Source organism: Juglans microcarpa x Juglans regia, chromosome 5D, assembly GCF_004785595.1.
Source record: "Juglans microcarpa x Juglans regia isolate MS1-56 chromosome 5D, Jm3101_v1.0, whole genome shotgun sequence".
Lineage (NCBI taxonomy): Eukaryota > Viridiplantae > Streptophyta > Magnoliopsida > Fagales > Juglandaceae > Juglans > Juglans microcarpa x Juglans regia.
The window spans coordinates 30,440,190-30,457,997 of NC_054602.1; the positions used below are offsets into that span (position 1 = coordinate 30,440,190).

General features: G+C 37.2%; 1 protein-coding gene across 1 annotated transcript; it reads left to right on the forward strand.

The window, feature by feature from the left end:
* Window positions 1–14,437: 14,437 nt before the first annotated feature.
* On the forward strand, window positions 14,438–17,340 carry LOC121266229. Its single transcript, XM_041170001.1, has 3 exons — window positions 14,438–15,170; window positions 17,020–17,088; window positions 17,119–17,340. Exons 1-2 carry the CDS (start codon window positions 14,593–14,595, stop codon window positions 17,024–17,026), a joined length of 585 nt encoding a protein of 194 aa, XP_041025935.1. The 5' UTR covers window positions 14,438–14,592; the 3' UTR covers window positions 17,027–17,088; window positions 17,119–17,340.
* Window positions 17,341–17,808: the final 468 nt, after the last annotated feature.

Sequence of the window (17,808 nt, forward strand, 5' to 3'; positions counted from 1 at the left end):
AACACCATGATAATATGAAATGAATCTTTGGTAGAGATAGGAGATAATGCGTCTTTATAATCAATAGATTCTCTTTGGCTGAAAACCTTTGCCACAATTCTTACCTTATACCTATTCACTTGATCTTTGGAATCACGCTTGGTTTTGAAGACCCATTTACAACCTCTTGCCTTGCAATCATTTGGTAATTTGACCAAATCTTGAACATTATTCTGACACATGGATCTCATCTCATCATTCATGGTATTCAGCCAAAACAAAGATTGGAAACTACCAATCGCCTCCTGAAAAGATGTTGGATGAAGAGATACTCTAATAATAAACTCATATTCCTGCAAGTAGGCAATATAATCATTTGAAAATGTTGGTCTATGAGTCCTTTGTGATCTCCTTAAATGAAATCCATCAACTGCTTCCCTACCAAGGTTAGGCCCAATCTCAATCTCAATCTCAATGTGTTCTTGATTAGTGGGGATACAATGCTCCACTAGTGGCGGTGCAATAAATACTAGTGAAACAATTGGCACTAGTATGACAACATGTTCTTCCTTGAATGTGATTTACTAGCAGTGCATAGGACTCTAACTAGTTTTGACTGATATCACCATTTATTGTTATTCTCATCCACCTTTTCTCTTCACAACTTTCAAGTTTTCTGACACCTGATTTCACCATTTTGGTGCCAATCATTCTATCTACATAGAGTTATAACTTGTATCCAAACATTTTTTTTTATCGATAACCTGTATCCAAACATTTTTTTTATCAATAACTTGTGTCCAAACATTAGGAGTCATCTGAAAACTTTGGGAATGTGAAGCAACTTCAAAGTCAGTTGCAAACGTAGTCTTGCTTGAGTGGCCTCTCTGGTTTGGAGTGACACTGTTTTGGAACTTTAATGTTCTTCATTTGTCTAATGATAAATTAGTGTCTTTGCCCAAGATATTTTTTGTATATTTTTTTTCCTCTTGGTTCCATCTAATCTAGTTGATATGTAGCAGTTAGATGTGGCCCAATTGCTTGTTATTTTGTTATTTACACTCATGAGAGGAAAAAACACATTAACACAGGCTTCACAATACGTGGCAGTGCCTGCTATCTGAGTTAGTAATGACCTTTTTTTTTTCCTCCTCTGCTCCTTTCTTATATATCATTCATTAACTCTAGCTTACTATTTATTCATTTATGCATTCATTTGTTAGGGTTTTTTGTATCACATGAGTTGGATAAAGTCAACGACATATGAGCTTGTGCTCACCTTTTATTCGTTTATGCATTCACTATTTATTCATTTATGCATTCATTTGTTAGGGTTTTGTTAGGGCTGATGTTACTTAGTTTATAAGGCTCAAGTGGATTGAAATGGTTTTAGTGTTAAGGGCCTGTGGCCTAATTGCTTGTTATTTTGTTATTTACACTCATGAGACATTAGGCCCATTAGTGGCCCATATTTTTTTTATGCTTTCTTTTATTTCTTTTACATTGTGATTGGTCAAGGAGTAGGGAAGGTGTGGTGTGTGGAATCCCTTGCTGTTGTTAGTGGCCAGGTTGGCTACAATCAGTATCTTGAACAATATTCCAGAAACTTTATTAATCTTCTCTATCTTTCTATACTATTCTAGAGGTACTCATGCTTGAAGTAAGATTACAAACAATCAATCTTGTGTATGACAATCTTAGTATCAGAGATTGGGTCCTAAAGGTGTGCTCATGGCTGAAGAAACCCAAATGAATTAATTACAGGATGGCTTCACCTTTTAAAAATTCTGCTAATTCTCAATTCAAGACAATAGAAATCGAGATGTTGGCTCTGAAACGCTAGTCTAATTCTATGGTTCAACAGTTGGCCACCGTAACATTGGAGATGCTAAAAAAGAACCATAATTTATCCCATGGAGAGTCCTCTGCTTCACACCTGCATAGAGAGGAACATTTGGAGTCAAGATGGAAGTCATTTCCCAAGTCAATACGTATTGAATTCCTTAGCTTCTAAGAGAAGACCCTAGTGGGTGGTTGTATAAGGCCATCCATTTTTTTGCCTTTTATAACACATTGCCTCAGCAAAATTTGAGATTAGCCTTTTATATATGGAGGGGCAAACTTTAATTTGGTTTTAGAACTTAAAAGAAACTAGAAATCTAGATAGTTGGGAGGATTTTACAAAGGCTATTTTGACTCAATTTGGTCCCAACTCCTATGATGACCTTATGGAGTCTCTTACTAGACTCAAACAAAATGGCACAGTGAAGAATATAAGTCTAAACTTGAGGCACTATCTTATACATTAAGGGGTTTGTCAGAATCTTATCAACTGAGTTGTTTTTTAAGTGGGTTGAAGGATGACATCAGATTGCCAATGAGGATGTTCAACCCAGACAATCCCCTCACTGCCTACAACTTGAATAAGATCTAGGAGGAGCAATGGCGGTTATAATGAGAAGTCCAAGAGGGCTACACCCTCATTCTGAGAAGTCCCTAGTACAACCACTGTGACATCACAGAAAGGGGAATCTAAGGCTATAGTCCCTGTCCAAAAGATAAATGCAAAGCAAATAAGAGAGAAGGGAGATAGGGGTATGTTACTATTGTGATTCCAAGTGGAATCTAGGCACCAGTGCCCTAAGGTGTTCCTAATTGAAGATGCTGAGGAAGAATTTCGTGAGGATCCTGAAACTAAGAAGGAAGAGGAATCCATAGTAGAAGAAGGCTTGGACTTAAAACTTAAGAATTGCCAACCAAAAATCTCTTCACATGCTTTGATTGGATCCTAAAACCCGAAAACCATGAGAGTTAGAGGAAGAGTGGATAGTCAAGAAATCACTATGCTCATAGAGTCAGAGAGCACTCATAATCTTCTAGACCCCTTAATTATTAGAAGGGAAAATATCTCAATCAATGCTGCCGAGAAGGTTAAGGTTAGGGTTGCCAATGGGAAGTAGATTACCAGTGAGGGAAAATGTGCTAAATTGAGGTTTAAGGTGCATGGCACTTATTTCACCACAAATGTTCATGTTCTGGTGCTTGCAGGGTGTGACATGGTGTTAGGGGTTCAGTGGCTATGGGATTGGGGCCTATCTTTTTTAATTTTAAGGACCTCTAAATGAAATTCCAGTAGAATTAGAAAATTGTCCAATTGAAGGGGTGGAATCCATTAGCTTGGATTGAGAAAATGACATTAACAAACACAATAAATTGGAAAAAAGGAGATTGTGGCTCCAATTAATTAAGGAGAAAATTCTTCCTTAGCCTAGGGTTTAAACCTATCCAAGGCCTCCTAAACCAATATTATGATATACCCCCTCACAGAACTCATGACCACTCTATTAACCTTATTCATAATACCTCACCCATTTTTGTACGACCTCTATAGATATCCTTACTTTCAAAAGAATGAAATAGAGAAGATTGTGAAAGAGTTGTTAGCCATAGGAATTCAGCCTAATCAAAGCCCTTATCCCTTTCCTGTTTTGTTAGTAAGAAATGATGATGGCTCTTATAGGATGTCTGTGGACTATAGGATATTAAACAAGGTGACTATCAAGGATAATACATATCCTTGTGGTTGAGGAGCTACTGGATGAGCTGAGTGGAGTCCAGTTCTTCTCAAAACTCAACTTTCACTTAAGTTATCACCAAATTAGGGTAGGGGTTGAGGATATTCCTAAAACTGCCTTCAGAACACATGAAGGCGGTTATGAATTCTTTGTCATGCAATTTGAGTTCACCAATGCCCCTTCAGCATTTCAAAGTCTCATGAATGAGATTTTTAAGCCATACCTAAGAAGATTTGTGTTAGCCTTTTTTGATTTCATTCTAATACACAACAAGATAGCAGAAGAACATCTTAATATTTACAGCTAACTCTAGAAATTCTAAGGAGCCACAGTTTGTTGGCCAAGCCCTTAAAATGCACATTTCCAAGTTTTGAGGTGGCTTACCTAGGCCACTAAATATCAATAGAAAGAGTGAGAGCAAACCTTGAGAAAATAAGGCCATGGAGGAGTGGCCATTCCCCACAAACCTTAAATCACCAAGGGGTTTCTGGATTTAACAGGGTACTACATGAGGTTTATTAAAGGATAGGGGGTATTACTAGGCTCCTAGCCAGTTTACTGAAAAAAGTTAGTTTTCATGAACTCTTGAAGCCAAGGAAACCTTCCTAAAGTAAAACATTGTAGTGACAAAACCCCTTGCTGTAACCCTCCCTAATTTTTTTATGCCTTTTGTGCTCAAGTGTGATGCCTTTAGCAGTGCAATAAGGTCTGTGCTTATGCAAACAAATAGACCTATTGCTCATTTTAGTCAAGCCCTTAAAGGCATAGTGTTGGCTAGGACTACCTATGAGAAGGAGTTATATGCACGCGTGGTTGCCAATAAAAAATGGAGGCCTTATTTAATTGGCCAGTGTTTCACAATTTAAACTGACTATTAGTCTTAAATACCAATTGGAACAGAATGGGGGACACCCATGCAGCAAAAGTGGATTTCTAAGTTATTAAAGCTATGACATCATGGTGGAGTGCAAGAAAGGACAAGATAATAGAGTTGCAGGTGGACTGTCTAGAAGGGATGAAGGCCGCAAGCAAGAGTTGGAAGTTAGCATCTCATTTATGTCCATTCCAACTACTGAGTGGCTGGAAGAGATTAATTTGGGCTACACTAAAGATCATCATATCCTCAACCTGCTTTCTAAATGGGAGAGGGGATTACTGTATTATTACAAGCAGAGGAGATATGTTGTTAATTTTGGTGATGCAAGATAGAAGCTTCTGCAATTGCTTCATAGCAGTTCTATAGTAGGACAGTCGGGTTATGACAAGACCCCACATCGAGTTAAGAGATAATTTTTTTGGCTGAGGTTGAGATTAGATATAAAGAAGTTAATAAGGGAGTGTGAAGTGTGCCAATAAGTTAAAACAACCCAATCCAAGCCTAGTGGCCAATAGTAGCCTCTCCCTATTCCCTCACAATCTTGGACACATATTAACTATAAACTTTGTGGAAGGCCTACCACTCTCTCAGGGTTTTGATAGCTTGTGGGTGGTAGTTGATCGACTCACCAAGTACTCCCAACCAAGTACTCCCATTTCATTCCTTTAACCCACCCATTCTCAGCCAAAACCTGAGTCTAATTGTTTGTTAAGCACATACTTCACGGTATGCCTCAGACCATTATCTTGGATAGAGAAAGTACTTTTACTAGCTTCTTTTGACAGTTGTTCACGGTTCACAAAAAGAATTTGAAGCTGGTGCCAAGATTTTACATCCCTTTCCAGAATTTGAAGCATGTGTTGAAGGAACACTACCCCCACCTTGCGGGCAAGATGTTCTAATGAGAATTGTCACACATGAGATGGATGAAGTCAACAACAAATGGACCTCTTGATGGGTCGACATTACTTAGTTAGTTTATAAGGTTCAAGTGGACTAAATTGGTTTAAGTGTTAAGGGCATGTGGCCCAATTTTTACTATTTTTTTATTTGCACCCATGAGACATTAGGCCCATTAGTGACCCATATTTCAATTTTATGCCTTTTGTTATTTCATTTGCATTGTGATTGGTTAAGGCGCAGGGAAGGTCTAGTGTGCGGAATCCCTTGCTGTTATTAGTGGTCAAGTTGGCCATAGTCGGTATCTTGAAAAATATTTCAAAAATTTTGTTAATCTTCTCTCTCTTTCTAACTATTTTAGAGGTACTCACTCTCGAAGTGATATTATAAAAATAAATCTTTCTATACCATGCTATGATACGCAGTTGAAAGAGGAATTCTCATGATCGTGTAGTAATAATAGTGTCATTCTTGATCAGATGTAAGTATATGTGTCTTTTAGATATTTCTAAAGGAAAAAAAAAATTGCATTTCTTTTTGGTTCCATAATATGGCAGTCTTAAGTTAAGATAGTTTATTGCAGAAAACAATGTAAGCTTATCCTCTATCTATTATATATGTCATCTAATCATTATGGCGCTCCTGGTTTGACTTTCGAGTCATCGATCCCAATGGCAGGGGTTTCTAATGTCCTGATCGTTGCTTCCCAGAGTAAAGTAGACTCTTCCATGCTTGAGGTAGTTAATACTAGTTTGTTCATTTTTCAGTTTTCTTCTCGTGGTATTTGCTTAATTTTGAAGTATTGGAGACGGTTATGTTTATCCCATACTAGTTGCAAGTATTTTTTTTAATTTCTCACATTTTGCCATGGACTCCTCCATGACTTGATTGACGACCACCTGTGAGTCGGCCTTTATATCAACCTATTTAGCCCCCAATGGTTCTGCCATGACGAGTCTAGTAGTAATCTTCTCCTGAATCAATTGTGATATGACTCTCATTCCCTTGTCAAGGCGGCAGAATGAACCTTCGACAAAGATATGTAAGGGTTTTCCTGTCGTTGTAGCGTTGACTTCTTCTGGCAAGTTGGTGAACTCAGCTGTGAAATCTACTAGGATTTGCCTTTTCATGGTGTTTCGGGGAAGATACTAGATATCAAATTCACTTAGCTTGACCAACCAGTTCATGAGGCATCCAGAGGTGTCGAGTTTCTATAACACTTTCTTCAAGAGGGCCTCTATTAATACTCTGATCGGGTTAGCTTGGAAGTAGGGCCTTGGTCACCATGTAACTGTGACCAATGCAAATGCTAACGTGTCCATCCGAGGGTAGCAAGCCTCAGGTCCTCTAAAGGTTGAACTCGTATAATATACTAATCTCTGGTTGCCCTTCTCTTCTTTCACCAAAGCCACCGAGATTGCATCCGGGGAGACCGATACATATAAGTACAGTGTTTCTCCTTGTCCATCTTGACTTACGAGTGGTGGGTTGGACAGATACTCCTACAATTTCTCGAACGCCTGATCACATTCATTCCAAGGCTGAACCTTTCACAATACCTTGAAGAAAGGTAGGCACTTATCGGTGGACCTGGAGACAAATCTATTGAGTGCCTTTATCCATCCATTTAATCTCTGCTCCTCGTTTATATTCCAAGGAGGTTTCATGTCCATTATTGTTTTAACTTTTTTCGAGTTGGTCTTTTTACCTCTTTCTGAGACCATAAAACCCAGAAACTTGCCCAAATCTACACCAAATGCACACTTTGATAGGTTAAGCTTCATCTTGTACTACCGGAAGACGATTGAAGGCTTCTCGCAAGTCAGCTATCTGTTGCTCGGCTTCTTTGTTTTGGACGAGTAGATCTTTTACATAAACCTCCATGTTTCGGCCTATCTGCTTCCTAAACATGCGGTTCACCAATCTTTGATATGTAGCCTCGGCATTCTTCAGCCCAAAGTGCATTACTTGATAACAGTACAACCCACGATTGGTTATGAGCGATGTCTTCTCTTGATCGCCTGGGCTCATCACGATTTAGTTGTATTCTGAGTAGGTATCCATGAAACTCAGCATGCGTTGTCCCACCATGGAGTCCATTATCAAATCAATGCGAGGCAGAGGGAAGCTATCCTTTTGGCATACCTTGTTTAGGTCAGTGAAGTCAATGCACATTCTCTAATTTCCATTTGACTTATTCACCAATACCATAATGGATAAGCACTCAGGGTAGTGAGCTTCTCTGATAAATCCCACATCCAGGATTCATTCCACTTCTTCCACTATCGCAACGTATTTCTCCATACTAAAGCTCTTCCTCTTTTGTTGGACCTTCTTGGTCTTTGGACTTACGCAGAGAGGATGCTTGGTGACCTCATTATCTATCCCAGACATGTCCTTATGGCTTCAGGCAAACATGTCTTTGCATTCGATAAGGAGTTGCTTTAGCTATTGCCTTATTTCACACCTCATTCTGGTTCCAATCCTCGTAGTAGCTTCAGAATGATCTAAGTCTAGAGTCACTAGTTCCAGAGGTTTATTTGCCTCTACTTGCTTTAGATTCTACTCATCCCTTGTTTCTACCTCATGGTCAATTAGTTCAAGTGGGGGCGGTGCTTATCCGGACTTCAAGCTTTCCGCCATTCATATGCCTTTTCCTCCAATCTTGAGCTCTTACATATAGCATTCTTGTGCCGGTACTTACTCACTGCGTACTTCTCCTTCACCTGCATCAGTTGGGAAATCCATCTTCAGGGTGGAGGTCACGGCCTTTAGGCTATTCAAGGTTGGATGCCCAAGAATAGCATTATAAGGAGTCTTAAACACCAAGAAGTCAGTCTTGGTGGTGGCAGTGCAGGGTCCTTTGCCAATGCACATGGGCAGCGTTATAGCACCCATAAGTTTAACTGGATCTCCTAAAAATGCTTTCAGTGGTGTGGGCAAATGGCATAGGCAGGATAGGTTGATTCCCTTTTTTTTTTTGTAAAAAAATATCAAAAAAGGATGTTGGCCAAGTTGCCATTGTCGATCAAAATCCTCTTGGTGGTTTAATTGGCTAGCGACAACATTACCACCAGAGCGTTATCATGGGGGTACTAGACTCCTTCACAGTCTTCATTGTCAAAAGATATGGCGATCATTTTCTGGTTCCTTGCTTCATAGTCTTCCTCGTACCTAGCCCTTCGTGCATATGCCTTTCTACTAGAAGATGTGGGGCCACCCTTGGTGAATCCACCTGCTATTGTCCGAATCTCGCCCAAATGGTGCATTGTTCCCAACTGGCTTTGGCAAGGTGCATCCTCAGGGTTTCCACCCATTGTCTGTCATTGCCTTGGACTTTCACTTCTATGTGGCCTTAGATTGCCCCTGGTCGTCAAACGTTGGGCTACTAATCGCTCTAGTTCCCCATTTTCTCTCATTGTCTCTATTTTCTTTTTTTAAGAAATAGCAATCTTTTGTCCTATGCCCTTCCACTTGGTGGTAGGTGCAAAAGCAGCGATTTCTTCGATTTCGGTCGCCATCACCCCCACATGTGCTCCTCGCCTCCTGTTTGCACGTTTAGGGTTATGTGTGTTGGTCTGGGATTTCTAGGAGATAGGCCCCCATCTCGCCTTCTGTCATATTGGCCTTTTCTTGCACTTTCCCGCCACTCAGCTTTTTGGAGCTACTTTTTGCCTACTCCAGCTCAAACCTTCTCAAGGTTGTTAAGACTCTGAGTGTGTCTTCTACGTTGACTAAGTCGTCTGCCCTATCCATGAACTCCCGTAGTGTTGTTAGAGTTCTTCTCACCAATCGCTGTAAGCGTAATCTTCTCATCTTGATTGTCAGCAATTATGCACTCCTTACTAAACCTGGCAAGGTACATTTTCAGACTCTCATCTTCCTATTGTTTAATATTTAGGGGGTACGCCACGGGTTGCTGGCCATAAATTGTGTTGAGAACCATCCTCTTGCTACTATTATTAGAGTTAAAGGGAAAGCCTGGCACGCGACCTCTCTGCGAAAATTGTGGAGAGTCATGTGGGTTTTGAACATTTCTAAATGCTCGACAGGATCCTTAGATCTGTCATATAGTTCAATTTGTGAGATTTTGAACTTGGGTGGAAATGACACCATCATTATCTGTCTCGACATTGTAAGGCAAGTCGTTATTGTTTAGTAGATTGCTTAAAAGCATATTTAACAAGATTTGTCAATTCAGCTAAATCATGTTGGTTCAAATAATTTGAGTGGGGAAGCACATATTGTCCATGTAGAATGAGACTTTCTCAGGCGTCAGATCAACCATTAGTATTCCTTCTAGAAAAATGTTTTCTCCAATTAACCGAAAAAACAAGAAACCTTACTCGCATATAAATCACACATTTAGTTCTATTCAATTTGTACATTGGAAAATAGGATTTTCCTGGCAAAAAAACCCTTAGGTATTTTTCTTTTCAATGTGGTTCGCATATGATCAAACAAAATAAGGTATAAAAAATTAATGATGAAGTTCAATAAATCGCAAGCTTTTATTTCAATGAGATATTGCCAAATCGTCAATCAATAATTCCTCTACTTAAGCAATTAAATACTGAAAACATCATAAAAAAGGCAGACAGTTTGGATTTGTCGGAAATGAAAATTGTGATTCTTTTCTCACTCCTATAACGGCTATGTTTAGTAAGCACAAATCAGATTAGATCTTTTTTTACAAAGACTATGAGCTTAACTTTTAAAACTCAATCTAAGATTTATTCCAAACTGACAAATTAATAACAAAGTTAAACAAATGAAACTGTCGTATTTGGAAAACTCTATACATATCTAGACCAAGTGTTTCCTTCAAAACAGATTCAACAAGATTTCTCAAATCACTAAACTCATCTCAACTCAACTCCTGATAAGCTCGTTTGGTTCCTTAACTGCATTCAGCTCAGCTGAATTCGGTTCAGATTTAGACCTCTTTTAATATCCAAACACCTAACTCTCAAATCATTAAACTCATCTCAACTCAAAACCTCTTTACACGTAAGACCCATAATATTTTTCAACGCAACATATCTTTACACGTGAGATCCACAATTCTTTTCAACTTTTCATAAATACATATAAATTTATTTTAACATCTAAATATATCTTAACTCATCTTAGGTGGATCCTACTGAATTTACTTTACCACCTCAACTCACTACTATTTATAAATAATTCAATTCAACTCAATTCAATATCCAAAATCAGCAGGCGGTTCAAGAAATTCGATTGAGGAAGCACAAGTTGTCCTCGTTGAATCAATCTTTCTTAATTTGGTGTCAGACCGACCATTAATACTATTCCTTTTGCAAAATGTTATCTCCCATTAATCAATGAAAACATGCAACATTACTTAAATATAAATAACACATGTAGTTCTATGCAGTTTGTACATTGAAAATTACGATTTTCTTTATCAAAAAACCCAAGTATCCTTCTTTTCAATGTGGTTCGCATATGGACGAATAAAGTAAGGTATAACAAATTAAGCATAAAGTTGAAGAATATAAGTTCTTTAAAGTTGGATAAATCCGAAGCTTTTATTTCATTGAGATATTGCCAACTCATCAATTAAATGATTCCTCCTCTTAAGCATGCAATTAGATACTAACAACATCATATATAGAAAACCAACTCATCAATTGGTTTGTTGGACAAGAAATTCGTGATTCTTCACTCACTCCTACGGGTTGTGTTTGGCAAGTACAAAACAGATCATATATTTTTTTTAAGAAAGCAAATGAGCTTAACTTTTGAAACTCAATCTAGGCCTGCTAGGCGGGCCTCCGCATCTAGCCCACCTAGCTCTAGCTTGGGGCAGGCGGGGACATTTGTCCACACACGACAAGTAGACGGGCGGATGCTTGTTTTCAAGACATCTTGGGGGATGGGTCCAGGCCTAGCTTGAGTTTTCACCCTACCTAGGGGTGAAAATTTTTCGATTCAGACTGGAAAAACCTACCAGATCGAACCGAATTCACCCCTACTTGATCTCGATCCATAGTGTCTCCAAAACTCAAATTTTGGTCTAGTCTCAGGGTGTGGTGTTTTGGACCAAGCCGGACTGGACCGAAACCAGTCGAATCACTTATATATAAATTTTTTAAATATTATATATAAATATATAATATTTTTTTTTTATATAGTAGTTGTATAAGTTAATTATGTAATTGTCATCTAATCTATCACTATTGACCATATAAAATGTACAATAATATATACTATCAATTAACTACTATATCATACAATAGATCATATGATAGTATATGTTATTATATGTAGATACATACTCTACTATTACACCTAATTAAAGTAATTAGGTAATTTTTTTTAAGATACCTAAGTTGCAAGTAAGCATGAATAATTTATGCACAATTAAATTATTTAATATTCATTAACAATATATAAAATGTTAGAATTTTAATATAAGTCATTATGAATACTAAAGTACTAAGTTAGTAACTATTAACATCATAAATATAATTTTAATTAATTAGTTAATTACATAATCCACATTAAAGAGGTCACTTAATTTTGATTTTACAGATTTAATTAATTTTTTGTATTGATTTATCTAAAAAAAAAAGGGAGAGAGGAAAAAAATGTTCCTAGCTCATATGGACCGAATCAGACCGATTGGACTGACTAGACCAATAGCTAATGGTCTGGTCCGGTCTTTAGGGGTAATCAGTATGGTCCAGTCTAGAGAAAGGGTTGGACCCCCCCAGATCGAATCGAACCGATTACACTCCTATATCTGCCCAGCCCAATATATATATATTAAAAAATAAATTTGTTTAATAAAATAACGTCGTTTCATAGAGTTAAAAACTTTCCAAAACGACGTATTTTGTCTTAGGTTAGGTTTTAAAACAAACTCCCCCTCTGCGCCGCACAGTACGCACACCTCTTTCCTGTCTCTCTTTCCTCTCTGATTCTCTCTATTTTTCCTCGTCGTAGATCTCTCTCTGTTGCCGCTCGATCTCTCAAACTCTCTCTCTCTCTCTCTCTCTCGTTGTCACCCCCATCCCCAGGTATCTCTCTCTCTCTCTCTTTCTGTTTTTGCAATACCACACCATGGGTGGGTCCGCCTGGGGGCCAATCCGCCTGTTAACATTCAGACGGAGGCACCCGCCCACGGGGGGCAGGGCCAGTGGGCAGCCCGCTCGGTATAGGAAGTACCCTAACTCAATCCATAATCTTTACTTCGAAGCTGACAAATAACAAAGTTAATTAATTAAGAAAAATTGCAGTATCTAAAAAATTTACATCTATATTTAGCAAGTGTTAATTTGCTGAAAAACATACTGAATAAGATTTGTTAACTCAGCTAAGTCGTCCGGGTTCAAGTAATTCGAGTGATGAAGTATAGATTGTCCTTGTAGAGTGAGACATTCTTAGGTGTCAGACCGACCATTAGTATAATTCCTTTTACACATATAGTTCTATTTAGTTTGTATATGGCCCAACAAAATAAGGTATAACAAATTAAGGATGAAGTTGAAGGGTTTATGGTCTTTAAATTTCAATAAATCCTTATAACTCATTTCCTTGAGTAAATAAATACGGACAATATCATAAAAAATCCAGGCATTTGAATTTGACAGAGAAGGAATCACTGATTTTCACATCACTCCTATAAGATGTGTTTGGCAAATACAAAGCGTGCATGCAGATCAGATTTTTTTCTACAAAATAGATGAACTTAACTTTTGAAAATCAATTCATAATCTGTGCTTCCGAATTGATAAATGTCAATCCAGTCTCGATTCAAGTAATTTGAGTGAAGAAGCACATATTGTCCAGGTAGAATGAGACTTTCTTAAGCGTCAGACCAATCATTTATATTCCTTTTAGCAAAAATCTTATCTGGATGAAGTTGAAGGTTTTAGTTTTCGTGTAGATGTTGAGTTGAGTTCTTTATGAATAGTAATGAGTTGATATGATAGAATGAGTTTTGTAGGGTCTACCTAATATGAATTTAGATGTATTTAGATGTTAAGATGAGTTTAAATATATTTATGGGAAGTTAAAAAAAATTTTAGATCCTATGTGTAAAGAAGTGTTGAGTTAAAAAAGATTATGAATCTCATGTATAAAAATATTTTAAATTGATATGAATTTAATAATTTAAAAATTAAATATTTAAATATTAGATTCAACTTAAAATTAAATTAAATTCAGGTAAGTACAAATTTCAAACAAAACCTTAAGCTCTTTAAAGCAAGAAATCCAAAAGCATTATTTAATTGAGATATTGCCATTCTTTAAAGCAATAAATCCGGAGCCTTTATTTCAATGGGATATTGCCAACTCATCAACCAATAATGACTCTAATTAGGCAATTAAATACTGACTGCATCATAAAAAATCCAGGCAATTTGGACTTGTCAGAAAATGAGGATTTTGTGATTCTTAACCTCATGACTACTATGGGCTGTGTTTGGTAAGACAAGAAATTTGTGATTCTAACCCTCTTATTTTTTGATATATTGCCAACTTCAATCTCCATTTAATGTAGTGGTTGAAGTGGCTTAAAATTGAATATGGGGATTTTTGTCTTACAACTATAAATTTAATTTCATTGAATAGGCTTCTCTTTCTAATCAATGCTTGAATAAAATATTATAAATATTGTTTCCTTACCCAGCACTCTTTAACCATATCCTTTGTAGTGTGTGTATGAGTTTTCAAAGGGAAGAATGGTTAGTATCAACCATTACCCAATTGTAGTTAATATAACACATTTAAAGAAAATAAACACAATAAAACAAGAATGATTCTAATAATTAGATTATTTCAACTTTTCGAGTCATTTTGATAAATGATCGCTTTGAGTCAAACTCAATAGAATTTGATCATTTTTTCTGTCATGAAAGTGAAGAACTGAACTAATAATTCTATTTCTTTTATCATCAATGGAGTAACTGTTGTTTGAGAGTACTCAAGATAAAGGTATTAGCGTTTTTTTTTTATCCAATCTGTGTTTGAATTTACAATTATTTTATTATTATATTTGCTTATTCAGCAACCGTTTCATAGCTAATCCATCGCTTTGCACGTGTATTTGACTGACCTCCATTTCTGGCAAAAAATTTTAAACATGAATCATGTCATGAGCCTCACGTCACCGCGGGCCACACTCTCCCTCGGCCTTAAAGCCCCGCCCTTCCCATCGCAAAACCCTCACTCCCGTCCTAAAACCCCTCGTCACAAACTCTCTTTCTCGGAGAACCACAGCCAAAAACCATGAGCTCCTTCACCAACACCACTAATTTCGACGACCTTGTCCTCCAAACCCTGATGGGTCGCCTTCAAATCGGCCCTTCGATCAACCAGTTCAACTCCCAGTCCCTCGAGGACCTCCTCTTTGATGCCGCTAATCTCTCCGAAGATAACAACATTAACGACGAAAAGAGTAGCCTTTTGGCTCAGCTCGCCAATGAAGAAAACAAACTCGAAAACGAAGTCATCCGGATCATCCACAGCGGCATGACAGATACCCTCAGACCCAATTCCGGCCAGGCCGTCACCGTCGGCGACCACAACATTTGCGTCCGGTTTCAAGACGAGACGGACTCGGATTACCGGGTATGGGAGTGGCATGAGCACGTAATGATTTTTAGCGACGAGCACGGGTACTCACCCGAGTATATATATGGGAATTACTTTGAGAGGCTGTTGGTTAAGCCGCGTGGTAGGGAGGAGCAGAAGGAGGAGGAGAAGGAAGAGAAGGTGGGGAACTTGGGTCTGAGGGAGTTGATTGATGGTGGAGACGCCGGTGGTGCTCGTATTCTTCATCGGAGCATGAGTAATGGTTCTCCAAGGTTTAAATGAAAAACTCTTTTTCATGGTTATTGTTCTTTTCGTATTTCGTTTCGAAGTTGTTAATGGCATTTGCTTTCGGATATATGGGTCTAGCTGTATTTAGAATAATGATATTCCTATGGTTTTGTTTTTCATTGGTTTAGTGATGTTGTTGTGGGATTTATGAGTTAATTTGTTATTATATCTACAACTGGGATTTAGGCTTTTGGAGTTAAATTAGATATTGTGTTTTGACTGAATAATTTATTTTTCATCCGGTGTTGGATATCAGGGTATACTTTCACAGCTTCTCAATAAGCTAAGACTTCACACCGTATATTCTTTTGTTGAGGTTTTGTTGGCTTAGGTAGCAATTTGTTGGGCTAGGGGTTAATGCAAGAATAGAGCTTGGTATGATCAGGTTGAAAGTCTCATGAATAAATTATATATATGAAAAATGATTTTACTTGGAACTATATCAAAGAAGTGGAACTATATCAAAGAAGCATGTGGTAGTTAATCAAAGCCACATATAGCCATGGTGACAGGGATTCCATTTATGTCTAGAGTAAAGAAGACTCTTATTTGAAGAATACCAAAATATCCTTGGTGATTATGAACAAGTGCCCTGGAAAAAGAAAAAAAGAACAAGTCGACATGTGTTTGACCAACTCCATGCTTTAAAGTACCTGATATGTAGGCAAATTATCATGTCTGAATCAGTGCTTGTTTATGACTTACAGTGTCCGTTCACAATCCTCAAAATTTCTGTCATTCATTTCCCACCAAATATACGAGGTAAGTAGGAAATATCTTCCACAATGCTGCAGTTTTGGGCCACCTAATTCTCTGCAAGAGCCAAAAAGGTCAACCATTCTTCTGGGTATTACCCAAGCCAAGCCAGGCCTTGAAAATTAGTCATAACTGCAGTATTCGTTGTGTTAGAAGGCTAATTGGCTCCCTTGAAGAGCTATAAAATTCTTGTTCCTTTCTTCTTTGCCCATTTGCCGTGTGTTTTAAGACCCTAGAGTTTTTGTTTTCAGTTCTTATCAGGAGTCTTTCTATAACCCATAGAATGGAAGCTCCCTTAACTACTCTGAGAATAGAAAGACTAAAAAATTAGATTAGGGTTGGCTTGATGGTCTAGGAGGCTAACCCAAATGCAGTCTGTAAATAACTAGGAAATCTACCTGGTTGAGGATGAAGGTCCTGGGCTAGATTCTACATGCCAAAACTGCTTTCTCTGAGTTTCTCCATGTAACAGAATGCTCGTTCTTATTTTAGGGCTACTCTAATTTGTTTGTTTTTCCAGTCTCGCTTGGATTTAACTTGTTTTTATCAGGCATAGGCTGACAGAGTGACAAGGTTGGATGCATGTTTTGTCTCTATGATATGATCTGGTTTTGTGTATATATAATTGCCTATTCACCTTATTCTTCTCCATGATAGCTTCATAGCTTGAAATGTTTTCAGTCATCAAAGGAGACGTGTTAATTCCTAGTTGGTTATATAGTTCATTTAAAAAATTATTCATATTTTAACAATATTGTGTAATAATGTAATATGTCTTCATGACGTTTTTCACAAGGCATGTTTATCTGACTTATGGCCTTTTAATCACGTTCTCTTATTACCTCTGCGCGTTCCTCTCATGTTTGATACTTTGTTGCTATTCAACAACCCGGCATAAGATAACTTGCATGAAATCTAACGCAACTGTATGGTCCCTTGTTTGTCTTTCTTATTTTATACTTCTTTAAACACGCCTTTCTTGCATTTTCCAGTGAATGGTGTTCTATTGGTTCATTCTATTTTTTTCTTCATCTTTTTTTGTTTTTATATTTCACTGTTTTCCTTTTAAACTGACAGGTTTTAGTGAATCGTTTTCACATCAGTCAGCAAAAGAAGTTTTAGGTTTTAAAATCTTAAAGAAAGAAGTTGTACTTATCAAAAAAAGAAAGAAAGAAGTTGCACTCATCCAGTTTGTAATAATCACTCTGCGCAAGATGTCCGATGCAGGTTTTGAGTTTTCGTCTGTTTTTATGATACCTTTCATTTGCACTTGTAATACATGTTTGGCAGCATAGAAGATGCGAGAAATAATTTTACAAAATTAGCTCTGTTCAGCAGAACAAAAATGTGAATCAAACTGCTTATTTACTTATATGCACTAAATTTATGCTTGCCTGACTACCTTGTTGATAATTACCTAGTCACATTTTGTGGTAAAATGAAACTATCAACTTTTCATGAGGATGATATTTGTGATTTGTCTATTTATTTTACAACTAATCAACATGATAGTATCACTTTATTAAAAATAAGATAATTTTTTTTTTATTTGGGTTTTAAATTTATATAATTGCTTTCCATTTAAAACAACCTACAAAAAACTTTACTTTAACTTGCAAGTCAACGTGGAGGACAATATCTAAATTGTTCACATTGTAATATTTGATTTGGGAGAAGTTTACAATTAAAATTCTCATATAAATCAAATACTATTTTGTCAATAGTGTGAAAGATGTATCTTTCGTACCAGCCTGCAAAAAAAAAAAAAAAGAAGAAGAAGAACGTGTATTGTTATTTGCCCATCTTTCTTGAGACTTGTACAATAGGGGTTGCAATTGGTGTTTGCGGATTATATTTATGTCTTGT

Excerpts from the sequence above, each read along its gene's own strand:
- LOC121266229 (XM_041170001.1), top strand. The coding sequence starts at position 14,593 with ATGAGCTCCTTCACCAACACCACTAATTTCGACGACCTTGTCCTCCAA.